At 33.0% G+C, this 26302-nt stretch overlaps 2 protein-coding genes and 1 long non-coding RNA gene across 4 annotated transcripts; 1 reads left to right on the plus strand and 2 right to left on the minus strand.

Moving 5' to 3' along the window:
• Nucleotides 1-250: 250 nt before the first annotated feature.
• Nucleotides 251-1526, plus strand: LOC133694289 (uncharacterized). The gene is made up of 2 exons (XR_009842263.1): nucleotides 251-715; nucleotides 1036-1526. It is a non-coding gene; the product is annotated as an uncharacterized LOC133694289 (long non-coding RNA).
• A 4434-nt stretch (nucleotides 1527-5960) lies between these two features.
• LOC133693483 (scarecrow-like protein 15) lies at nucleotides 5961-8223 on the minus strand. Its single transcript, XM_062114704.1, has one exon. The coding sequence runs from the start codon at nucleotides 7857-7859 to the stop codon at nucleotides 6213-6215; it is 1647 nt and encodes a 548-aa protein (XP_061970688.1). The 5' UTR covers nucleotides 7860-8223; the 3' UTR covers nucleotides 5961-6212.
• A 12168-nt stretch (nucleotides 8224-20391) lies between these two features.
• LOC133693492 (probable protein phosphatase 2C 80) lies at nucleotides 20392-23783 on the minus strand. 2 transcript variants are annotated; one of them, XM_062114713.1, is made up of 6 exons: nucleotides 23598-23783; nucleotides 22893-23505; nucleotides 22323-22629; nucleotides 21397-21546; nucleotides 20550-20863; nucleotides 20392-20501 (listed from the first exon to the last, which is right to left on the minus strand). In XM_062114713.1, exons 2-5 carry the CDS (start codon nucleotides 23390-23392, stop codon nucleotides 20567-20569), a joined length of 1254 nt encoding a protein of 417 aa, XP_061970697.1. In that variant the 5' UTR covers nucleotides 23393-23505; nucleotides 23598-23783; the 3' UTR covers nucleotides 20392-20501; nucleotides 20550-20566. The 2 variants fall into 2 exon arrangements, with proteins under 2 accessions (XP_061970697.1, XP_061970696.1); XM_062114712.1 differs by having other exon boundaries at nucleotides 22323-22647.
• Nucleotides 23784-26302: the final 2519 nt, after the last annotated feature.

Genomic DNA, 26302 nt, shown 5'->3' on the forward strand with positions numbered 1-26302 from the left:
GGCAATAGCTCAATTATCTATCATATCTTTTCTTTTTTATTAAACTTAAGACAAATTTGTCTATGATTAAAACCCGACTCGGGACGAAATCAAACAAGTTAAAATTTTTTATTTTTTAAGAAAGAAACCTTAAAATATGGTTTTTGACCATTTTATTTTTTTTAAAAAATCAGTGATCAAGAGTCAAATTCAATTTTTAATCGGGTCAATTTCCCACCTTATTTTTTTATTTCAAACCTGTTTAGATTTCGAGTCGATCACAGGCCTGGTTCGTGTTTCGTAGCAATGATCTATACAAGAAAAAGCAATGTCGACTTTTCAAATACGGTGGTGGCATCCAAAGAGGCATCTGCCTCCTAATTTTCAAGTTCAAAGACGAGAACTTTCCATGTGTCCTGCCCTCTAGAATGAATGGACTTGCTTTAACAACTTGTACAAGAAAAACGAGTTGATATTTTTCCATGCCAGCCCCATCTCACAGCATCAAAGATTTCTCCACCACATGAATAATCTATCATGTCAAATACCTTTTCCTCCCTCCCCCCCTCTGTACCATGCTATAAATGCAGGTTGTTGACGAAGTTCTAGATAGTTTTGTTCATCTAGTCTTTGTCATCCTTCTGGGCTAGCTAGCTTCTTTCTCTTCGACTACTCTCATACGAGGTGTTCAAGCTCAAGGGACTGCTTCGCTTTTGCGTGATGGCATCTCAAAAGGGTACAGTGCTTTCTCATTTTGCTTGTGATGCTCTTGCTCAAGGATGTAGTTTGGCTTGATTTAACTTTGTCCCGTGTCCATAGACACCATGGCTTGTAAAGCCAACACACCCTACACGACACGCTACTTTCAGGGCATTTTCTCAACTGTAAAGCAGTTTTTATTGAGTTTTGTCTTCTGGGGGATGGACATTTAAGCATGGCTAGCTTACTAGCTGAGGCCTCTGGCTTTGGTTCTGAGCCTTTGAAATCTTATCTTCCATGTGAGTTTTGTTTTTTTCTTGATCTATTCACGGAATCTTACACCCTTGGTTTTAACAGCTAAAGGGCTACATGTCACAAGCAACCATGTTGCTAAGGAGCTCTTCAACACCAGTTCTTGGATCCCTGCTCTCATCTTTCTCCGACAGCCCTAACAACAGCAGCAACAATATTCACCACCATGATATTAACACCACATTCAAGCACAGCCCAATTCACCACCAAAGCATAAACAAACTTCCACAACGATGAGCGATACTACAATCCGAACCAAACCAGGAAAGTCTCCGGGAGATCAAAGTGCTTGATGTTAGAAACTATACCATCATTTTCTTTTAGTGCTTCGGGAGGTCGCTATGAAGATGAGGATGAGGAAGATGAAGATCAGAGTGACGTCCAAGATGAGGAGAAGAGAGCAGAATTAGAAGAGAATGTGGCTGAAAATCCTCAAATTTCGATTTTTTTTTTTTGAAAACTAGCATAGTTTCAAAAAAGTTAAGAGGAAATGACACTTTTAAACGTTTTATGAAAATGACGTAGTTTTTATATAATTACTATTCTGATCGTAGTTGTTACAAAAATCATTATTTAAAATAATGATTGAAATAAAAATTGCTATTTTAAATCGTAATTTTATAAGAAAACCATGATTCTAAATCGTAATTACAATGTATAAGCACAACTATTATTTTTCATGGTCACAGCTTCTAAGAGAAAAAAACTCTAGAACTAAAAAAATCCTAAAAAAACAACCTCTAAATCACCTAAAATCCTCTCTAATCCCTCTATCAAAACACCAAAATCATCTTTCATTTGTCTCTACAAGTATTTCTACTATATATTTTTTGCTACAAACTGTTGCTACCACTAGTCACCTACACATTATAAAAGCAAGGTAAAACATTCATGTTGTTTGTTAGTTTGATGAGTTTAATTATTGCATTAATAAATTTTATATTTTGATTTAATTTGGTATTTGTGTTGGGTTTTAAACTTGTGTTATTTAACTAAAATCGTGTTTGGCAAACACACCCTAACATATTTTTTACGACCTTTAATTTATGTTTATTGTTTTTAGTATTTTGCAAAATAGATCCTAGTTTAATTTTAATTATCTTTTAGATTTATAAAGAAACATCTTGCAATTAATTATGGATATTTTATATCATTTTACCCTTTTGAATTTAATATTTTGAATTTTGAACTTATACATAAGATGTTTTTCGGCATTAAATAAACTGGTTTTTTTGTTTAAAAAAATTAAAAAAATCCTTCTTTAGAAAAAAATACATTTATGTTTTAAATTACATATAATCAAGTTTCTCCAAAAAGAAAATCAAGTTTGGACAAAAACAACAAAAAAAATGAGAAAATGCAGGATTTAGCATGCCAAAAAAAAATCAAAAAATAGTTTTATAATTTGGATGCATCATGGATTTAATAACACATTTATTAAAGCTATGATGACAAGGTTAATTTTAAAAATATCAAAAACTATTTTTTGATTTTTAATATCAAGAATTATGAACTTATACGTAAGATGTATTCTAAAAAATAAAAGAAACAAATGTAAAATAATATATTTTGATTTTAGAATGGCTAGACTTGACCTATAAAGTCATGATCCATCTTAGCAGGGTTAAGCCATAATCCACCCTAGTAAGGTGAACTTGCTTTAACCAATAGACAAACTAATGGTTAGAAAATCACAACAAAACTTTAATAATAATCAGACAAATAAGTAATGCAATGCATCTTATATAGAATGTACTAGGGGTGATATTGTCCTTCTTATAAATAATTGATCCCCTTTCTAGACTCTAAAGACCAATTAGGGTTCCTAGTAAATACAATATTAGGTGATGACTTTAAACTTAAAAGGACAAGAATTTCTTATTCTTTCTCCACATCACCAAAGTCTTAACCTACAAAGATTATCATCACGATGACACATGCGTGCGACAATTAACACGGAGAAGTCTCTAGGGGTGAATTGCCAAAGTAGTCACCTTAAGTGCCGAAGAAAAACCCACACACCCACTTGAATTTTATGGAGTTACTTGTAGTTTTAGCCTTGAAACAACAAGCCCCTGTGCCCCCTTTACATACCACATTAATTTTGGCTCAAGACTTGACTTAGTTTATGCATACAATTTAACGATGGATTTGTTTTTCAAAGATGGTGCTGAAGAACCTTCAAAAGTGTGTTGGCAACTAGAATCAACAGTCTTGTTGCTTTTGGAAGCGACAACAATGATCATATTCTTTCTAGTTTTCATTGAGAGGTTGTTGAAAACATTTTCTTAAAAGAAAGAGGCGAAAGGTAGAGATGTTTATAGTGGAGTCGCCAGAAATTTATAGACAATTTTGAATACTTGAAAATTAAGCAAGAAAACATATACAAATATTTGATTTTATTAAAATATATGAATGGTTACAATCAGGGGCTGAGCTAGGAATTTTTTTTTATCTTGGGCTATAAACTATTATTGTTAATGGTTTTGCACTCTTGTGATTCTCTATTTAAATTCCACTTCAAAACCTCAGCAAAAACCCGATGTTGTTGAGAAGAAGAAATTTTTAAATCCCATGGTGCTTCTCAAGTATTAATAAAGGTAAAATAGCGGTTTTTAATAAATGATAGAAGATAAAATCTTTTGTAAGGAGTGGGTTTTTACAAAAAAATAAAAAAAACAAAAGGAAAAGTCTTTATTAGCATATGCATTTGTAGGAAATAGCGCGTTCCTTGCTAGGGTTCGGGGCGAAGCCCCGAAAATATTTTTTTTCTTGCATAAAATCCATAGAGTTCATTACTGTATATAAAACTCCAAATAAAATTTAGTCAAAATAATAAAAACACAACTAAAATTAACCCTACAAAAACATATAGGACTTAAGGACAGTATGATTCCCAAAGAAAAGGAACAGACAAATTAAAGCTTTTAGCATTAGCTGCACTTGTGATCCTAGGCCAAAGATCAGCACACTCCTTTCCAATTGGACCGGTAATTGCTGAGCCTTTCATTTCTCCTTTGGGGTTCACAATGACACTAGCATTATCTTCAAAATACATGAAAACACCATCCTTTCGGCGCCAAGGCTTACGCTACCTAACAATGACAGCAGGCATAACCTTCTTCCTGAGATCAGGCTTCCCCTTCTTGACAATGGCCATTACCATATCACCAACGTAGGCAGAAGACAAACGGTTCAAGCGACCCTTAATTTCCTTCACAGATATGATGTAAAGGTCATGCAGGGAGAGTATTGAGTTTTTTAATAAAAAAATTTTAAACCTGGGCTACAACCCACCTTAGCCTCCTATACTCCTCCGCCCTTTGTTACAATATCTATTTAAAATATTCTTACAAAAAAATAAAATAATTCTCTGATTCTTCTATTAAATTTTATTTATAGTGACTTGTATTATTTGTGATATTGAGTCAATATTTGTGTTTTGCAAGAACACGAATTTAAACGAGTATTGCAGAGCAAGATTTGGTAATCTGATGCTCTGAAGAATACTTTTGATTCATGTTTAAAGTATTGTTGAAAAACTCTTGTGAGGCATTTAAGCTTGATCCAACAAAGGCTACAACCCACCTTAGCCTCCTATACTCCTCCGCCCTTTGTTACAATATCTATTTAAAATATTCTTACAAAAAAATAAAATAATTCTCTGATTCTTCTATTAAATTTTATTTATAGTGACTTGTATTATTTGTGATATTGAGTCAATATTTGTGTTTTGCAAGAACACGAATTTAAACGAGTATTGCAGAGCAAGATTTGGTAATCTGATGCTCTGAAGAATACTTTTGATTCATGTTTAAAGTATTGTTGAAAAACTCTTGTGAGGCATTTAAGCTTGATCCAACAAAGGCTACAACCCACCTTAGCCTCCTATACTCCTCCGCCCTTTGTTACAATATCTATTTAAAATATTCTTACAAAAAAATAAAATAATTCTCTGATTCTTCTATTAAATTTTATTTATAGTGACTTGTATTATTTGTGATATTGAGTCAATATTTGTGTTTTGCAAGAACACGAATTTAAACGAGTATTGCAGAGCAAGATTTGATAATCTAATGCTTTGAAGAATACTTTTGATTCATGTTTAAAGTATTGTTGAAAAACTCTTGTGAGGCATTTAAGCTTGATCCAACAAAGTTTTATTATTTGTAGATTTTAAGTATAAATAAAGAAAGTTTGAGAGCTTTTGAGAGAGATTTTTTAATTGAAGAGCTTGTCTAGAAGAAGATTTTGTATCTCCCGTAAGAATCCTCCATTCTGTTTAGGGTGAAGCCCTTTATTTATTGAGATTTGTAGGGTCTCTCAAGTCCTTCCTCAATAGTACATGTCATTATTTTATTGGTTAATTTTTATTTATAAAATTTTATATTTATAACAAGACATCTTTAAATATATAAAGATCCATTTATTTTTCATGTTTTTTTTATATATGTATATATAAATAAAATAAAAAAATGACTGGTAGAATTTTTTTCTGTTTCTACAGTGCCATTTGATTGCAGTGGATGGCTTGTCGTTGGTATTATACAAGTACTGCTGTCTTTTTGATTTAGTCAGCCATTGAGGCCTGGAGATTTTCTGCTGCATGTTGCTAAGACACTTGCAGCTTTGGATTGCACAATTCCGTTAGGTATTTTGGGCCATGGAGAACTTGTCTGTCTCCACATTCTAATTATCTTTCCTAGCTAGTTTTCTCGCTGTATTTTACTTGCTGCTGTGCTTTCTCTTTCAGATCAGTTTCCTGCAAGAATTTTGATAATGGATAATTTGATTACGTGTCTGGAAGTGTGATTAGATTAAGTTTCCTGTCATTCACAGCTACTTGGAAGGATTGCAAAAACATTTAAATAATTTGGACAGTAACTTCATATTTATAAGACTGTTAACGTCAAAATAATCTTGACAGAACCCATGCAGAAAAGAAAAAATCTTTGGAAGAGGATGGCAGATTATGATTCCCTAATTGGGGTTATTATCCTTTTTAATTTATATTTCCCCAAATCTTTTGATAACAGGCAAAAGTTCTGTGCAGGTTACACGAAAGAGAGACATAGAGAGTGACAAAAGATACTCAGCCCCCTTTCTTTCTTTCTAGCAAGACACCAACTGATAACTGCCGAAAGTAAAAAGGTAATTAGATTCGTCATTACATCCCAAAAACAACCTAATTAACTTCTAAGATAACAAGATATCATTTGTTTCTAACACTTCCAAGCGGATGTAGCAATAAGTGGCCTATCACGCCAGCAAAGAACCAACTCAGCCTGCCGTTTTGCCACATAGAAACCTCTCACTTGCACCTTTCCCAGCAAACACTCAGCTTGAAAATCAGCAAACTGACTCAACTGCACTGGCCTCATTCCTGCCCCAGCAAATACCTCCCTCCATGGAGACACCATTCGCCTTCCGCACCCCTCAACTGCCGCCAAAATCTTCGGTTTCAGCAGGCACATCTCAATTTTCCTCGCCCAATCGCCACCAGCTGTAATCACGGCCGCATCCAGGGACTCAAACATCATTGAATAAAATTCGAGACAATTGACAAAGTTCCTCCTGAATGACAATCTAGCTCCAGATTCTGTCCACCCTTCACTGTCCACAAATATGACTACACTTGGCGAAACTCGGCGGAAATCATTAACAAACATAGTAACATTATTTGTTGAACCAAGATGGCGAAATATTGTTGGGGATAAGAGAACAGCAATTTTCTCTCCTTCAAAAAACTTGATTGCTTTGAAAGACAACATTTCGAAGGTAGGGAAAAGCACAAACTCAACATGGAATCTGATCTTGAGTTCATGGGCGAATTGTGAGAGTCTTTCTTTGATCAATTTGGTCCCAATCACAGAATCTTCTGTTACAACCGCAGTGATTCGAAGAAGCGGAGTTGTGATCTTATTGCATGAGTCTGCTTTGTCTACAAGTTCTCTCATCAAAGAAGCATAGTGGCAGCCAAATCCAATATCAAAATCTATGACATGAAGAAACACTGAATTTCCATTAAGGGAATCAAGAATAGCTTGGTTGGTGGTGAAGTCAGTGAACATGGGGATTGGAGAGATGCTAAAGAAGGCCTTGTAAGCCTTAATAGTTTGGACAGTATTAGACCATGAAGGGACTACAGGATTAGTTTGTGGTCGTGTTGATCCAGTTGTAAGGAGAGACTGGAGAGCTTCTTTGAAGAAAAAAGCGGCTCTTTGGAGTGGTTTACCGTTTGGTGATTGATGGCGATGATTGAGCCGTTCCAATATCACTTGCGCAAGTTGTAGCTCGTTTGAGTCAAAACAGTCTGCTGCTTTGATAAGCTCTTGAATGAAATCAGAACCAGCATTCCAATTTCCAATATTGTTATGAAAACTATGGGACAAATCAAGAGAAGTCAAATTGTGAGTTGGGATAGAATTGATGTACATATCATTAAACTCAGAGTTAAGAAACTGAGTAGCATCAATCTGTTGAGATGCAGTGAACTCAGGAAGGTTATGACTTTGGATTTGAGGCTCACTGCAAGGACCGAATTGTGGAAAATTCTTGATGAGAGCAGGAGCAGAATCATCATGGAAGTCCAACTCTCTCATAATAGAATCCCAATCCAAAGTTTGCAAGACATGATCTTCCCACTCGATAGGATCGGTTGCAGAGGCCGGTTTGCCAGCTCGTGCAGGACTTGGACTTCTACGCAAGTCAAGAACCGATGTGGGTTCGTAGCACAAGTTTCGATTGCTGGGGTTAAAGCTGATGTTCCTGCTGTTATTGTTGGTGTTGTCGCAAGAAACTGGTTTCGGGTTTTGAGACTGGTTGTTGCTGCTGCTGCTGTTTTGTGGTGAGGGAGCTGGAACTTTCATAGCTAAGAGCACGAAGGTATGTAGCCCCTCTGTGTTTGAAACCCTCTATAATTTGTTTCGAGTGCTTTAGAAAGTGGGAAATGGCAAGGGAGAGGGGGCTTTTGGTGGTTATGATGACTGGCTTTTTATCTTTGCTTGTATGCATGGAGGGGGTATGGGATGTGAAGGCATGGTTATCCATGAGAGACATGTGTGGCCATGACATGCTAGACTTGAGACCAATCCTTTTTTATCTCTTTGAAGCTTGTAACTCAAGTCACTACTTTGCCTTTAGCCTTTTTCAGGATTCGCAGTTTATTTTCCTAGCTCAGCCGTTCTGGTATTGTTCTTGCAGTAGTTTTGATAGTTTTAGCCCTACTTAGTTATGGTCAAAGCCATCTTGCAGAGTTCAATTGTTTTGGTTCTGGTAAATGATGTGGAGCTGATAATTAACTAAGTTTCTAATCCAATAAATGATATGGAAAAATTATATTAATTCAGTTGCAAACACTAATGGTGAATTGATTTCTTTGTTTGTATTTGTAGAACTCAAGCATGGTAAAAAAAAAAGTGGCAAGTTGCCACTTGCAAACAGGTTGCCTATCTCAATAGCATAACTTCGTCTTCAATAATTTTACTTTAGTTTCTTTCTTGTGATCTGCCTAGCTAGTGAGGGCATAGCAGTGATCAGTAAATCAGTTGGATGGCTATTTTGACTACAGTCACTTTCTCCAGCTCCATGATACAAGACTTCAAATTTCGAGCTTCATGCATGTCCAGAAAGGGAAAAGAGAAATAATGCCTTCTACATCATAGGAGAATGCATATAGAGCATCTTGCAAGTTTTACTGGGTGCAAACAAAGTTTTAACAATGCCTACTTTGTAGACATAAAGTGTAAAGACTTGAACAGTTCAGGGTCTACTTTAGACTTTGAAATGGATTGAAATCCTTTTCATCCAAAAACTTCCAACTGGATCTCTAGAAAAACACTACTTCCTATAGCTTCCTAAATAAATCGAGGGGAATGGAGAAAAGAGGGAAAAGAAAACAAAGCAAAACCCTTATTTTATCCTCGTGTTTGAATCAATTATTTAATTTTATCCCCTTGTTGAAAGATTTATTCAATTTGTACCTTTTGCTGTTTAATTCTATCCAATTTACACTTACCGTAACCTTGGTTAGATTACACAAGTTAATGAACGATTCTTTCCAGGTCAAATGTTTTTTTTTACAAATAATATTGTGTATACTGATTTCTTGAAAGTGTTTTTATACATAAAAATATTATGTAAATTTAAAAAATCATGCATGTAAAAAAAAATTAAGAAAAAATTAAGAACTATTAATAAACAAAAAAAAAATCTATAAAAGATGACTCCTTGAATTATGGTGAAGATCTCATAAGCCACAAATGTGCCAACAATCAAGTATATAATAGCTAGGAAATAACAATGAAAGTTATCTGTGTATATTAACTTTATTTTTAAGCTTGTAATTGTTAGAAATTATATCTCTTAACTTAAATATGTTGATAATTTTGTCTGTAAAAATGATACGGTATCGTACTTTTTAGTTTTTTTTTTTATTTTTTTTTCTTCATTATAATTTTTTCAGTATATACTAATAGAATATTTATGTTAATGGTGTTTATCGATGAATATTACAAGGACATATTCAATTGAAAAAAATCACTGCAATCTACTATCAAAAATATTATGATGATGTATCCATTTATATTTACCAATTTTTGGTAGTGCTTAAAAGTGTTTAGGTCCACTCGATATAGTTTTTTAGTTAATATTGTTCAGATAGTGGAGGTGACTTCAACTCATGAAAACATTTTAACAGGAAAAATCTAGCGAAATCTATTTATTGCTGGATAATATAAGTATATAATTGAACGATTGATCAAATTACATTCGATGTTTAAAAAAGAAAAGCAAAAGGATAGCATAACTTTGTCCAAGAGGTCAAATTGAGGGCGTTAAAGATCCATAACTTAGTTGTCCCCACAAAAGCCATTAAACAGATAGCCACCAGCCTCTCATTATCACATCATCTTGGAAAAAGAAAGCATTATAAAGTAGTTTAAGACTTTAAAAAAAATAAATTGACAATGCATCTTTCCTGTACATAGCAAACCATACTTTTTAACCGTCCAAATAATTGAATGGAATAATTTATCGAACAAAACATATATATTTTGTAGTTCCCAACATGCCCAAAAAGGGACACCTCAAATTTGAAATATTTGAGAAAAAAAAGTAAATAAATTCAATAATTCTTGCTGATGATATTTACAGCTCGATTCTTAATAGCACAGTCTCATCCCACCACCACAGATTGTAGCCTGATGCTCTGTACTTGGGTGTTTCATAGGAGCAAGTCTCCAATTTGAGCTCATCCCCGTTCTTCCATGTACAAGTATTTAGAAATCGAACCTTAAAATCTTGATGCTAGGTTTTTTTTTCTCCAAAAAATGGTGCTTACTACTTACATGTCTCCATTTGTTTTTTATTAGCTAGTGAGTTGTTCAATTTCTTAATAGAGTACTAAGTTTTCTTGTACATGAATTAAGTCAACTCTCTCTTTTTTCCAACAATTGCATACAAAATGCTCTATTAATTTATATTTATACACCAATCTTGACTAATTTATTCTATTTATCATTGGCTTTGGAAGTATAGTGTTTAACACCTAATAATAATCTTATTATTAACAAATATTTCAGTTTAGTTCTTAATTAATCACAAAAAAATCATATATTGGATGAGCATCTCTCTCCATGCCTCGAGAAATTCCTTACTTATTAATTAAACCAAATACATGTTATTAATTGGACCCTATGTTGATCATGCATAAAATATCAAATTTTCTATCTCATGCACTCCATAAAGCGGGGGGAAACCCTTGAAGCACAAGATTTATTTATTTATTTATTTTGGTGAAACGAAATAAAAGATTTTAAAGACTGTAATCAAGCGCTGGGAAGATCCTACAAAGATACGATGCAATGGCACCAAAGATTTTTTTTTTTTTCTGGCAACTTCACCAGAGATCAAGAGCAAACACAAACGTGCTTCTAAAGAATATCTCAGCAAATGTTCACACCATAGGAGTAGATGAGAAGAAAAGTAAACACAAAAGTTTGTGGGATTCTTGTTTGACGAAGATATGACCCCTCAAGTGGGGTCCAATGTGGACATGATATCTGATCTTATTGGCTCCGGCTGACTTTGTAGGACCCCACTTGGCGGCTTTTTGTCGGATATGCCCATGCATGGATCGAGGGTTGGAGGCTTTTCTTAAATTCTTTCGGGTACATGGAGAGTCAGGAGCGCGTAGAAACCATGCCCACGTAGGATTTATAGGGGTTTGGCGGCCAAGAGAAAGAGAGAAAGTAAAGAAAAAGTAAAGAAAAAGAAACTAAAAAGAAGAGAATATGTTCTCATATGTAAGTTAGTGGTGTTGTGATTTATCTTTGATTGATTGATTGATTGATGAAAACAATGAATCCATCCGTCCATTTTCACAAACCATAGAAGAAAGAAGGGAAGGAAAAGAGAGAAACCACCATGATCTACACCTTTTAGAAGGCAACAAGAGAGAGGGTTTTCGGTAAGCTTTGCATTCGCATGCCCACCAAGCGATGCAAAAAGATGTTTTAGATTTTAGCTTTGTGTGTGATGTAGGCAGTCGTGTCGTAATCAAAGCTTACTGTGTGCCTCTTTAATTAGATTTCTGTTTACTTCTTTGATGGAAACATTTCTAAGGGATCCAATGCTGCTCCCTCTTATACTGTGCGTTTTGGCTATTCTCTTACAAATTAATTCATCAATTAAAAGCGGCAAAAGAGAATGAAGTGCAAATGGCTATAATAAACCTCAAGAGTTAGAGAAATGGTGGACGAGGGTATGCTTGTTTTCTTGAATTCATATTTTAATCTTAATATCTGAATTTATTTTTAAAAACGCACAGAATTAATACGAAAATAAGCCCCATTTGGAAATAAATATTTTTGGCGTGTGATTCAAAGATATCCCTAAATAATCTAATATAAAAAAAAAATTGCAGCAAAATTATAGACTTCTTTGCTGGTTAATGGAAGACACCGAGAAAGAGGACAAAGGAGGGATAGTAGTGGAAGTGGGATTACAACTGAAAAGAACATACCAGCTAGCAACAGTTTTAATCCTATGATTTATTCCTCGTACACAAAAGGGAGGAAGAAAGGTCGGAGAAATTAATAGTTGATTGTCTTATTGCATTTAAGCTTATGAGCGATTAGGATTATCTCTTAATTTGTTTACATGTCAATTAAAATTAAAAAAATTTCTTCTAATGAATACATCTCTACATCCGTATAGTGCATTTAAAATATCTAGTCATTGTTCTTTTTTAATTTGTGGAATTATATATGTTGCGAATTTTTATTTGGTGGGAATTAAACCAACATTGTTCCATCTAATTTAAAAAAGAATCCATTATAAGCTTAATTAACAACGCGGTAAAAAATATGGGTAAAATATTGTTCCCCGCACCATTATAGATTAAGATTCATTACATTGTTGACTACCATAGTGTAATTGTTTTTCATTCTTTAACTTTTTCATAACTTTTTTATTTTGATTTTCCTCTTATTTGACCAAATTAATAATCAAATTAAGTTTATTTGTTAGGAAATTGTAAGATTAAAATACAAGGATCAAAGTAAAAAATGAGAAAGAAACAATTGGCTTTATCGAACTTTTGTGAAATGTTCATTATAGTCCTCATACTTTTTGAATTATAAATATTGGGTCCCTCTAATTCCTAGATTCTTTTTAAGAAATCAATTTTAATTCAAAACTTCATTTTTTTTATTTATGAGTCTTTGGTTGAAGAGATGAGAGAGAAAGTCACTAGATTCCAGCGTTGTTGAGAGAAAATCATCATTAACACCGATTCTAGCCACCAAAATAGTCGATCTTAGTGTCAAAATGTTTTATTTAGTGAAGGGAGCTTCATTTAGGTGTTTTTTCACCTTCAAATTACCTAAAACAATATATAATTGAGCTTATGAATTTTCTTTATTTCAGGTTGATTTCGAGTTTTTGTGTGGTTTCTTGGGTTTTTGGAACCTATGTATGGGTTTATCATGGTGTCTATGGTGTTTTTTAGGTGTTTTGAGTAAAAAAAAAGTGTTGAAAAATAAATTTTTAAGCAAAAACTACACAGAGCCTGATTTTCCAACGACCCTTGGTTTTTGAAAACTAAGCTAGCAGATGATGAGTCATTTATAATTTATTTTTTTAAAATGGTTGACAACATGTTGTCTGCCCTTTAATATTTTAAAAAAACATGGCAGACGATGCATTATCTTCCCCTTACGATTAACAAAATAAAAGGTCTAGCGCATGAGCTAGACCTTTTTATAAGTAAGCCTAATGGGTAGGTCCATGCGCCTAACATATTTATTTTTGTTATTTTTTAATTTAATATGTTTTTAACCCCTTAAAATTACAAACAAAATACATCATTTCATCATTTATTTGTTTTTTAAAGGTCTTTTTTTATTTGACTTGAAAAAAGACTCTTTTTTATGAAACTTTAAAAAAATCATAAAGTAACTTTTTTTTATTTCAATCCCACACGTTCCTATGTTTTTTTTTAAAAAAAACATGTTTGATATATATAAAAAAATCTTATGCACTTGGTTGGCATCTAATTAAATGAAATATAATTTTAGAAACAAAAATATATTAAATTCAGTGGGAGTATATAACCTCAATCATCGATTTGATAAGTTAATTCTGATTAAATCAAGTCTATTTTTATTAATTTTTAAATTAAATATATTTATTTTTAATTTTATCCTTTAATTTTTTTGCATTTACTATCTAAAAACGTGTTGGAGGAGCTGCATTTTTTTTTGGTTGAAAACAATTATCAGCCCTGCGACGAATTTCGTGTCAAATAACAAGTTACAATCTAAAACGGCGTTGAATATTTTTTTTCTTTTTCTTTATAGAATTTTCCAATACTCAAATCCCAGACAAACCTTTTGCACGTACCGAAATCATATAAAGTATACTTCTGACATTTCTACGAAGTTCAAAACATATTAATAGTGCACTTGAGGGCCTAGCTGATGTGGTCAACCGTGCGACTTGTTCCGCCCCCGTCCCGGGTTCGACCCTCTATGTACACGTCTGTCACCCTCGCGGTGCCTAACCTGCCCCTGAGCTTGCAGGATGTCCAGTGGGCCGTGAGGAATAGTCATGGTGCGCGCAAGCTGGCCCGGACACCCCATGTAAATAAATAAAAAAACATATTAATAGTAATTTGAAAATGACAATTTACTAAAAGTATATTATACAATACAACAAAATCAAACAATTCCTTAGTAGTACAATAAATTCCAATACGAGGCAACATTCTTTATCATCCTTAAATGTTTCATTAATGTTTTTCCTGAACTCGTGATTAACATTTAATTATACTAATTATAAGTATTTTATAAAAAGGTTCAAGTCAAATACCTAGGTATTAAGGCTCTTGAGCACACGGAACACACAATCGATATAAAAAAGGGCAGCTTGTAGCATACAAAATTAGGGTTTGATATTACAATTTATAACCATTCATGAAAAAAAATAGTCTATGTACACTCATTAAAATAGAAAAAGGCTAAGAAATGTAGTAGTGGAGGGTCATTCAAAAGGGCATGTATGGTAATGGCCGATCTTATATCTTCTATTTTACAAGCAACAATCCTTAACATGTCCTTTTATACATAGGAAGGATCCTTAGGAGATGTTGGTTTTGCTTTGAAAAATACCATATGATTCAGTTATTATTTTTATCATGACAAAAATTATTCATGTTTTCATGTGATTCCCTTCACATTATACGTGGCCCTTGCTAGTTTTTGTTTTTAATTTCATTGTTATTATGGAGCCCATAAAGAACCGCACAGTCTAGTTAAAATCACAGTGTTATATGGTCTGCAGGGAAAGTTATTTCTTGATATTGTTTTTATAACACTTGAATTAATGAAATGATCGACTCGAAATCATCCACTTTGCAAAGAATTTTTAAGCGTTGTAATCATTTGAGGGTTAGAAAACATTAGAAGACTCTCTTCATAATTGAGAATAAGAAGGCTTAAAAAATAAGGTAACCATTCTTTTTTTATTTATATAAGTAGCTAGTGCAGTACATAATAAGCTATAATTGCTATAATATACACCCTATAATTCAGCACTTCCTATAATACACCCTATTAAGCTGAGGGTGGAAACTCTACACAAAGTTTGAACTGAAGATGAGCAATAGCATGAGCATGAAATATGAGATTCGAGGACACATAAGTAGCACCCAAATTGTCACCAAATAATAAACACAAAAGTAGGAGTAATTCATAGATCTGACAACATATAAAAAAGCCATAAAACTTCAGCAGTCATGTCAACTAAGTCTTATATTCAACTCCAGTAGAAAGCAAACAATCATTCGTTGTTTTACCAACTTCCAAGAGATAGGTGTAGTGTCACAATACACAAGATAAACACCGATTGACTTATGATCATCAGCATTACTAGCCTTATTAGTATTAGTAAAACCATGAAGAGAGAAAGAAGAACTACGAGTAATATATAAATCATAAGAAGTCATACCCTTCAGATAACACAAAATACATCTAACGACAACCCAATGTGCATCAGTAAGAGCATGCATAGTCTAACATACCTTGTTCATAACATAATAGATATTCAGTCTCGTAAAAGTGAGATATTAAAGAGCACCAGCAATTTGACGGAACTATATAGGATCATAAAACAAATCATTAGTCATCATATCTAACTTAGAGGAAGAAGCAGAAGTATCATCAATAGGTTTGCAGGATGACATACCTCATCTACAATGAATATCAAGTGTATACTTATGTTGTCGTAGCATGATACCCATACTAGTAAGTTGAACTTCAATCCCTAAGAAGTAATGAGCAGCACCTAAATCCCAAAGCTTGAACTCTAAGCTCAGTAATTTAATTAATCGGTTAAGCAAGACTGAACTAATACTAGTAAATAAAATGTCATCAACATAAATAAGGAGATAAAAGATGTCATTACCCATAAATAAAATGAATAAAAAGATATCAACCTTGGAATTATAAAAACCAATGGAGAGAGATAATCACTCAGTTAAGTATAGCAAGCTCAAAGGGCTTGTTTTAATTCATATAAAGACTTATGTAGCCAACATACATGAGAGGAAAGAGTAGAATAAACAAAACCTAGAGGTTGCTTTCTATAAACTTCTTCGTAAAGTGTCCCATTGAAAAACGAATTATGAATATCAAGCAGTAATTGGCTTCAGGTGATATGACAAAAAGCAAAGTGTTCCATGACACAGGAAGATGCTAGAGCTACCCCTACTGTCGTGGCAGGTACATTACAGTTAAATTCCATGTCTGTTTATGTTTTATTTGACCTTGGGGCTGCACACTCTTTTATAGCAAATAAAATTATATGAAAATTCATGAAAGGTAGAAAAAAGGTTCTCTATTGATCATTTGTATAGGGGAATTAAAGTTGATGTTAAGGGATGTGAAATGAATGCAGACCTAATACTTTTGGAGTTGCATGACTTTGATGTCATCCTGGGTATGGATTGGTGAGGCATGTATAAAGCATAACTAGATTGTTTTGCAAAAATAATGATTCTACATGGACCAAATGGTGAGAGGGTGATTTTTAGAGGTGAAAGAAATGTTATACCAAATTCTATAATTTCAGTTATGATCACTAGAAAATTAATAAGAAAGGGATGTATAGCATATTTTGCCTATGTAATACACTCATGGAAGGATAATATTGAACTATCAAATGTCCCTATAATGAGGGAGTTTTTGGAGAAGCTACTAGGATTGCCTCTAAAAAGAGAAGTAGAAGTCTCTATTGATATATTACCTAGTATTGCCCCAGTAGCACAGTCACCATATCGAATGGCTCCTATAGAGTTAGCTGAATTGAAGATTCAACTACAAGAATTGTTAGATAATAGGGTTAAAACACCCAACTAATTCACCTTAAGAAAGCCCGATATTGTTTGTAAAGAAGAAAGATGGCACTCTTAAACTTTACATTGACTATAAGTAGCTAAATAGGGCGGCAATGAAGAATAAGCATTTATTGCTAAGGATAGATGACTCATTTGATCAATTGAAATGTGCTAAGGTGTTTTCAAAGATAGACTTAAAGCTGGGATACTACCAGTTGAGGATTAAGGAATAATATATTTAGAAGACTACATTCAAGACTCGCTATGGACATTTTGAATTTCTGGTAATGCCATTTGGACTGATAAATACTCCAGCGATATTCATGGATTTTATGAACAAGCTTTTTTTTGCCATATTCAGATAAGTTTGTGATGGTGTTCATTAACGATATGTTAGTGTATTATAATTCCTACTTAGAACGTGAAGAACATTTGAGGCATGCATTATAGACTTTGAGAGATCACCAATTATATGCTAAGTTTAGCAAGTGTAAATTTTAGCTAAACAAGGTGGTTTTTTAGGACATGGTATTTCAAGGGAAGGCATATTTATAGATCTAAAGAAAGTGAAAATTATTTTGAATTGGAATAATCCTACGAGTATAACATAAATTCATAGCTTCCTCAAATTTGCAAGGTATTATAGTAGATTTATTGAAGAGTTTTCTATAATAGCAATTTCTCTTACTCGATTTACACACAAGGAATCTAAATACGACTAGTCCGAGGAGTATGAGGAAAGCTTTCAGGGACTAAAAAAAGACTCACCATCGCTATGATGTTGACACTTCCCTCGGGGTATGATGGGTATGTGAATTACAATTATGCATCAAATAAGGGATTGGGATGTTTCTTAATGTAATATGGGAAGGTTATAGCTTATACATCAAGGAAATTAAAGTTGCACAAAGTAAATTATCTAGTTCATGATATCAAACTAGTTGTTGTGGTATTTGCATTACGGGTATATAAACATTACTTATATAGATCTCGGGTATACATTTACACTAATTATAAGAGTTTGAAATATTTGATGACTTAGAAGAAGTTGAATATGAGGCAGAGGATATGGGTAGAATTGATTAAAGATTATAATTGTATTATAGATAATTATTCTGAAGGGTAAATGTTGTTGCAAATACCCTTAGCTGGAAAAAAAAGGTTGTGATAGAAGAATCAAGGGAATGGAATAAAGGAAACGTGAAGGAGTTAAAGAAAATTGATACTCAATTGGAAATTGAGCCTAAAGGATCCTTATTAGCCTAGAAAAGTATGATTTGTGTTTAAAGACAAAGTACTAAAGGCCTAACAAGGTTATGTTAAAATGAAAAAGGTGAAGAATAAGATGAAGTTGGGAGTTGAAACTCCATTTCAAATTATAGAGGATTGGATGAATGTAATGGGAAAGTGCATATATGTGCCAAAATATAAGACACTAAAGAATGAAATATTAAAAGAAGCCCATGAATTGAGGTTTGTTGTGCACCTTAGAAGTACTAAGATGTACAAAGACTTGAAGGAATTCTATTAGTGGCTGAATATGAAGAGAAAAATAGCGGAGCATGTGACTAAATGTAATATATGTCAACATGTAAAAGTGGAACATCAAAAGCCAGCATGGCCATTATAGTCATTATTAATACCCAAATGGAAGTGGAAAGACATCATTATAGACTTCATCTTTGGTTTTCCTAGAGGGAAGAGATGTAATGATGCTATCTGGGTAATAATAGATTGACTAAATTTGTTCTTTTTTTGCATATAAAGATGGCAGATTCAGTTGATAAATTGGCTAAATTAAATTTAAAAGAAGTGAGGTTACACGAGGTACTAGTATCGATAGTATCAGATCAAGATCCTAGATTCACATCTTGATTGTGGCCAAGTATTCAACATGTTACAAGGAAGTGATTGAATCTAAGCACAACTTTTCATCCTTTAACTGATGGACAATCAGAAAGAACAATTCCCTGGAAGACTTATTAAGAGATTGTATATTGGACTTTGGGGGCAACTAGGAAGATCATCTTCCACTGGTGGAGTTTACTTATAATAATAGTTAGTAGGCTATTATAGGAATGGCTCTATATGAAGTCTTGTATGGTAGGAAGTATCGAACCCCTGTATGTTGGGAAGAAGTAGGAGATAAAAAATTGATGGGGTCCAAATTGGTTCAAATCACCTCAGAGAAAGTGAAGATTATAAAAAGCAGGATGAAAGTAGTGTAGGATAGTTAAAAGAGTTATGCAAATATGAGAAGAAGACCTCTTGAATTTGAGATGAGAAATCGAGTGTATTTTAAGGTTGCTTCAAGGAAACACTAGTTATGTTTTGGCGTGAAAGGAAAATTGGGTTCGAGATACATTGGTTCATTTGAAGCAGTCAAGAGAATCGAGTTTGTAGCATATCAATTGGTTTTGCCCTCAAATTTAGATAAAATTCATAATTTTTTCCATGTTTTGATGTTATGGAAAGCGGAAATAAATCAATCCCGAGTGCTACCCAAGTCCCTATAGAGATTAAGGAAGACTTGACATTAGAAGTAAAACTCGTGAGGGTGCTAGATCACGATAAGAAGGAACTTAGGAACAAGAAAATTCCTATGGTAAAAGTTTTACGGAGTTCTCAAGTTGATGAAGAAACTTGGGAGAGGAAGTCTGAAATAAGGAAGAAATGCCTAGAATTTTTCTTAGAAATAGGTATGAATTTAAGTTTTGGGGGTGAAATTTTAAAAATATAAGGAGTATGTAAACCCCCGGTTTAAAAAGATAAAGGGAAAGGAAGAAGAGCTTTAAGGAAAGTATGGAAGCTCTAATTTGGCTAGTTTCCAAGCATTTTCCTTGTCAAAGCAAATAAACGCCCCTTCAATGTATGCAGTGTCGTGTTTTTATGCTTTTAAATTCAGTCTCTGTTTTGCATCAAAGTTCCGGAAATAAGTATAAAAAAGATGACAGGGAGTGTGATAGGGTTAATTTTTTAAAGTATTTTTTATTTAAAAAAATATTAAAATAATATTTTTAAAAAATTTATTTTTAATATTAACATGTTAAAATAATTTTTAAATGTTAAAAAAATTGATTTAAGAAAAGAAAAATTAAATTTAGCGAAAACCAACTAAACAGTATCATAATCATGTTTCTTCCTAGTGGCTGAAAGGTTTAGGGCGTTGATTGCATCGCCCAGTTGATCGAAACTTTCATGTCAGAAGGCAGGGGAATTATATCATAATCGTTACAAATTGATCTGTAAACAGAAGCTAGGCTGGTGCCTGCACCAAAATGGAGACAGTTGACCAAAAATTCCAAGCTCAGTCATTTGCGACAGTAATTCATAAACAATTTTGGTATATAGAGATGACTTGTTTCTGAAAAAACCTGATGTGAGTATGGCTGGATGCTATAAGCATCCTTCAAGAGTTTCTAAGAACCTTTCGATCATTTATAAAATATTCATGGGACAATAAGGAAGAAAAGGGAAATGCAAAGCTGCATTCATCAAAACTGAGGTGGTAAAAGGAACATAGAGCGCCATTATAAAGAACTTCCTCAACATGGTTTCTCATCAAAAACTCAGAACTAATAGCATTCGAGCCACGCCAATGAACACAGTGTAGCCACGTAGGAGAAGACAGCCACGTCAATGAACACAGTGTAGCCATGTCGCCTGTAGGAGAAGACAGAATCACATATTGGCGGAGTTCGTTATATATGACACAATGACAGTGATGTCATCGAGTTTGCCACCATAGTATCGGTACCCAGCATCTTGAGCTGCAGTGGAAAACGGTGTCTGCTGGTTCCTATCCACTGCTCGCTGGCGTGCCAAAGCTGCAATCTTCTGAGCAGCTGCTTCAGGCCCTAAGCCAGTTCTTATAGCATGCACCACAACAGCAGCAACCTCATTGTTATATAAGTTGTCAAATAATCCATCTGTCCCAGCTATAATGACATCACCAGGAGCAACAGGAATTGTAAAAACCTGAGGCCATTAATCCCAGAAGGATGCTCGGGTCAGGACAGTCATTGTTGTTCAAATTTCACACGGGTTACTCTTTGAATTAAACTCAAATCAGCATCTAATAATTTTGGAGAGAAAAAAAACCTGGTGCCATACTACATCACATGTCAATCAGACTTTGGGAAAGAGTACTTTGCATTCAAAACTTGCAAATTGCTGAAGCTCAAAATAGATTAATCTTAACTGACTCATTTGCCTTGTTGATGAGAATGAGACTTCAAAGCTGAGGGGGAGTTAAATTCATAACATGGATTTAGCTATTATAAAAGGTTGTGATGTGGCAGCATATGAACAAACAATATTTAAGATCAATTTAGTTAGAAACTGATAATAGCAAACCCAGGAAAGATTTGTTTGTATTGCAAACATATAGAAATATGTTACACATGAAAGCATGCTACAATACAGTAAAAAGCTTACAAACACGCACAGACAAAACAGAAATGCAAAAAAGAGAGAGAGAGAGAGAGAGAGATTAGAGTGCGTTAACTGACCTGCCCAGAGCTGGGTAGATCACCTCCATTGCCACTTTCCAGTTGATATGTAAAATTGAAGCCATGCTGCTGCACTGGGGATCGAAAGATAGTACATCCATCTCTCACCACCATGAATCCACTGTCTCCCAGATTAATAGCACGTATTCCCTGAGGGAAGAAGTCCATATAAGACCACGCAGTCTTGAGTAGTAACTTTCACTTGGTAAGTACTTAATAAAGCAATCATTGACGAAGCAATTAAAAATCAAAAATAATAAAATACAGGCACAGAAATATAAAAGGCAAGTCTAGTAACAATCTTCACCAGAAGTTGACCAGTCAAAGAGAGGATATGCTTGCAGTAAGATATTTCTGTGCATTCCAATCCACAAGAGCTAGAATTTTGCTAAGTTCCAACAGCCAAATATCTTCAGTCTAGGGTCAATCAACATTCTACCCAGAATAAAGAGATTGGAAGGTACACAGACTTTGTTTATGATGACTTCATGAAACAAGGGAGGCCTTTGCTTTTTATCTACTAGATATAGAATTAAGTGATTGTATTGTCTTAAAAGGATTTTAGTTATCAGAAAGAGTATGAAATTGAAATACCATAGTAGAAATTAAAACCCTTGAACTTCAAAAATGCTACCACTTTTTGAGATTTCATGTTATCAAACACAGAAATGGACCATCCATCTCCATTACACTAGTTTGATGGATGAAATTTTCATTCTTCAAGGAAAAAGTAAGGAATATAAGTGCCTTGAAGATTGAACCACTGATTCTGACTGAAAACAATAGCCAAAGCACCATATGCATATAGCCGAGCTCATTAGAATGTGTTAAAAATATTCAATACGTAATTCCTACCACAACATTCCATCAATTATAATATTAGGAAAGCAGCTGGGTGTAATTTCACCTGTTAAAGAAGAACATACCTCACTATTAAGGGTAATGATGCAGGCCGTTGAAGAACCCTGAGCTTTTGTTTTTGCGTGAGCCTTCTCCAACACCCTGGCTGGGTCAAAGGAACCATTGGGTTCCTCTTGAATTGCACTAACTGAATGAGACATAAGTTCACGAGAAAATTCCCCTGCATTGACTCCTACATCTGCCCAGCCTCCTACACCATCTGCTACACCTATAGCTTGTTCATCTTCACATATGAAGTGAGCATCTTCCCCACCAGTCTCCTCCTTATCAGGATGTGGCAAGTAACATGATCCAGAGAGCAGCTTCAAGTTTCTGTCATCAACAGTATTCCTGAAGTCAATATTGGGCAAATAAGTGATTGTAAAATGGCTCCTTTTTTAATCCTAATTTCATTTGCAAGATTGTGTACAGTGTCCCAAACCCTTGTTTCACTACTGCCAAACCAATTGAGAATAACGGGAAACCAAGAACATTTGTACCACAATCTTGTGATTGACTTCAATGAAATTATAACTCTAAAATGAGTTAGCAAAGAAGAAAAATAATTGAAACAAACAGAAGATAAGAGCACGTACTGGCCAGATACCACAGTGGAGTCCACCAGCTGTTCCTCGCGAGAATTCCCATCAAATAACACATCTTGAGCAGCCCCAGCAGAGAAACACACAGAAGACGAAGAATACAATTTCTTCAACAATGTTCCAACAACTAAATTATTTGCCTTACCGTTCCCTCTCATTGCATCAAGCATAAAGTTTCCACACACCAAACGACTATTTGGCAACTCCCTATTTCTCATTTTAACACTCGCTTTTAGACAACTAGAACGACTTCTATCAGAGAAAAAAGCAGCACTGGGTTTTGAAAACTCCAATCCATTCCCACAAGTGGCAATCATGTCATCAATATGAACATCACCAAAGACAGCTTTAGAACTGGAAGCAGCCATTGAACTCCTAACAAGAGATCTCCTTGATGAAAATTGGCTAGTCTTCGACACCAAAGGAATCGAATTTCTACCAACAATCGCTCTCCTTAATCCAAAATTCAGTTTCAAAAGAACCCCAGATGGCATCTTATCCTCTTAACCGAAATTCAGTCACTCTTTTAGCCAAAACAATAAATTTCATTACGTCCAATATAAAATATGAACAAGTCCTGCTGTAACAACAAATACTTCTCAAGAACCTGAAATGGGTTTTCAAATTTGGAATTTTTACGTTAGAATATAGAGATATAAATGAAACAAAAATAGAAATTTTAATGTCAAGTAAACATACCTTTTTCGGATTTTTAGAGAGATTGATGGTGAGAAAACCTAAAAGACTGAAACTTTTGTTTTGTGGTTAGATAATGGAAGCTCCGAAGAAGGTATCTGGGTGGTCTTTCTCGTCGGAGCCCCCCCCCCCCCCCACTCTCTCCGTCTCTCTCTCGTGTGTGCCTAGGCTTTGCTTGTGTCCAAATAGAGAAAACGTGGAGGCAGAGAGGGGAAAATAAAGCCAAATGGATTATTCTTTGGTTCTTTCCAAAGCTTCTATGCCCCAGTTGATTATGGCTAAGCTTGATTTCTTACCAAAGTGCCCCTGTGATTTATTCTTTTATTAGTTTCTTTAATTTTATTTTCTCATAAGATTTAATAAATCAATTGGAAATGCTTTTATATTTCTAGAATTTTACATGTTCTATACATAAACATTTAAGTTATGAAATATTACTTTTTTCATAATAAATTCTGGTAGCGTATCTTTAAGCATAGTACCAAACTACAAATTTTATGTAATTTAGGTTTTATTTGTCTAAGCTTTTCTACTTGTTTTTTTTTAAATTAAATCTAATCTTTTTAATTTGAAAAACAGGTAAAAAAGCTTAGACAAACAGGTTTTATTAGAGGGTATTTTGGGAAATATCATTATAATTAGGTTTTAATTTCATGATTGCATATCATTATCATATGTGCAGTGGGATTGAGATTTTGCTTGAATTAACGGGTTGTTTGTAAAAGAACCACCTAGACAATAACACCTATGGACCATGAAATGGCATAGTTGTGACATGTTAAGAGGTGGTAGGTTGTTGGTTCAGTATATATAGCGTATTTTTCAGAATGCTTGAGTCTTTTTTTAAAATATTTTTAATTTTAAAAAAAAATTAAATTAATATTTTTTATAGTTTTGATGTGATAATATAAAAATAAAAAAAAATTATTTTGATAAATTTTCAAGTGAAAAGATATTTTAAAAAATATATTGTACTATAATCTCAAACACACATGTTTAGGTAGTGTTTAGGAACATAACTTGGCCATTTCACAAAAAATTAAAATTATTTTTGTTTAAAATTAATTTTTTTATATTTTTTAATCTTTTTAAAGTGCTTATATCAAAAATAAATTTTTAAAAATAAAAAAAATATTATTTTAATATATTTCCGAGTAAAAACAAATTTTAAACATAACTGCTACCATAATATCAAATACTAACTTAGAAGAGGACATGTAAGCCACAACTCCATGTTAAGTTGGTGCTATGTTACCTCCCGCACTATATTGTGGGTTGAACCAAAATATATTTTAACTTAAAAATTTTATAAGACTATATTTAAAAATAAATATTAAGATGACAACATATTAGATTAATCTAAATTCATGATTTAGGTAATTAACTCCAAGGTTCAATAACATTTTTTTAAAATTTAGTTAAATAATAAATAAATAAATATAAAAATTAATTTAAAATCAAATAAATATTGAATGATATAATTAAAAAAAACAAAATTTAATAAAAAAACAATGTTAAAGATGAAATGGGAGGAAAGGGTAAAAACAAAGTTCAAGCTAAACATTTTTTAAAAATTTAGTTGTATGATATATAAATAAATAAATATAAAAAACAATTTAAAATCAAATAAATATTAAATAATAAAATTAAAAAAATTAATTAAAAAAAAACAATGCTAAAGATGAAATTGAAGGAAAAGGGGAAGAACAAAGTTCAAGCTAGGCTTGTCAATGAAAACAAGATGAAATTAATTATTCATTAAATATCATAATATATTATACAAATAGCAATTGGGTGAAATTTTTTTTTTATATATGAATTAATATGGTTATAAGATTTATTTATTACTTAATATTTATAATTCCTTGAAACTATTTAATTAGTCATTGTAGTATATAAATTAATTAGGTGATGCCTTAATCAATATTTTGCTCATACAGTAGTTAATATATTGATTAATATATTTTAAAATTAATTTTTAAAAAATAATTATATTTTAACAATTTAAATGTATATTTAATTAGTAATTTGGTTGTACATATATATTATCGGATTGTGTATTTTGTTATAGTTTTTTTTTTAGGAAACAAAAAATAAGTCCTTTTTAGCAATTCAAATATAGAATCAATAATTGTTTTTTTTTCAAAAAAAATGTTTTAAACTTCTTATTCTTTATATATTCACATTTTCTCTTATATATCATATTTCTTTTTTATTAAAATGTTCCTCGAATCACCAAAAACATTATTTATAAAAAAAACATATAAAACATAAAATAAGAAAAAAAACACTTAAAAAACCTATAAAAAATCAAAATACTAAAGCAAAGAAAATAGTATATAAAAAAAAGGGAAAAAAACTAGCCTAAATTTGCGAGATTAACCTGAATGTCGAACATGCCTAGACCTTTGAAACAAAGCTTAGGAAAGTAGGTCTTCAAGCCCAAGCATTTGCACCTAAGTCATTTAAAAAAAAATTAAATAATATGTCATCTAATTTTTTAGAATTTGACTATCTTAATATATATATAAAAAAAGATATTATCTTTATTTTTTTAAGTCAAACTGCTCTATATTAGTCATTCAGATTATCTTTGAACCTGCATGTTTGATCTTTGTTTTTTGTCATTTGATTTTTTTTAGTTTGAATTTGTCAAATTAGTTGAATCACGTCAAAATAACTTTTATATGATTTAAATTTAAAAGCTA

The sequence above is a fragment of the Populus nigra genome, chromosome 5, assembly GCF_951802175.1.
Source record: "Populus nigra chromosome 5, ddPopNigr1.1, whole genome shotgun sequence".
NCBI classification, from domain to species: Eukaryota; Viridiplantae; Streptophyta; class Magnoliopsida; order Malpighiales; family Salicaceae; genus Populus; species Populus nigra.

Coding starts and splice junctions, on each gene's coding strand:
- LOC133693483 (XM_062114704.1), bottom strand. CDS start 7,859: ATGAAAGTTCCAGCTCCCTCACCACAAAACAGCAGCAGCAGCAACAAC.
- LOC133693492 (XM_062114712.1), bottom strand. CDS start 23,392: ATGCCATCTGGGGTTCTTTTGAAACTGAATTTTGGATTAAGGAGAGCG. Junction 21,547..22,322: donor TCATTACCCTTAATAGTGAG/GTATGTTCTTCT, acceptor TTCTTCCCTCAG/GGAATACGTGCTATTAATCT. Junction 20,864..21,396: donor ATCTACCCAGCTCTGGGCAG/GTCAGTTAACGC, acceptor TAATGGCCTCAG/GTTTTTACAATTCCTGTTGC.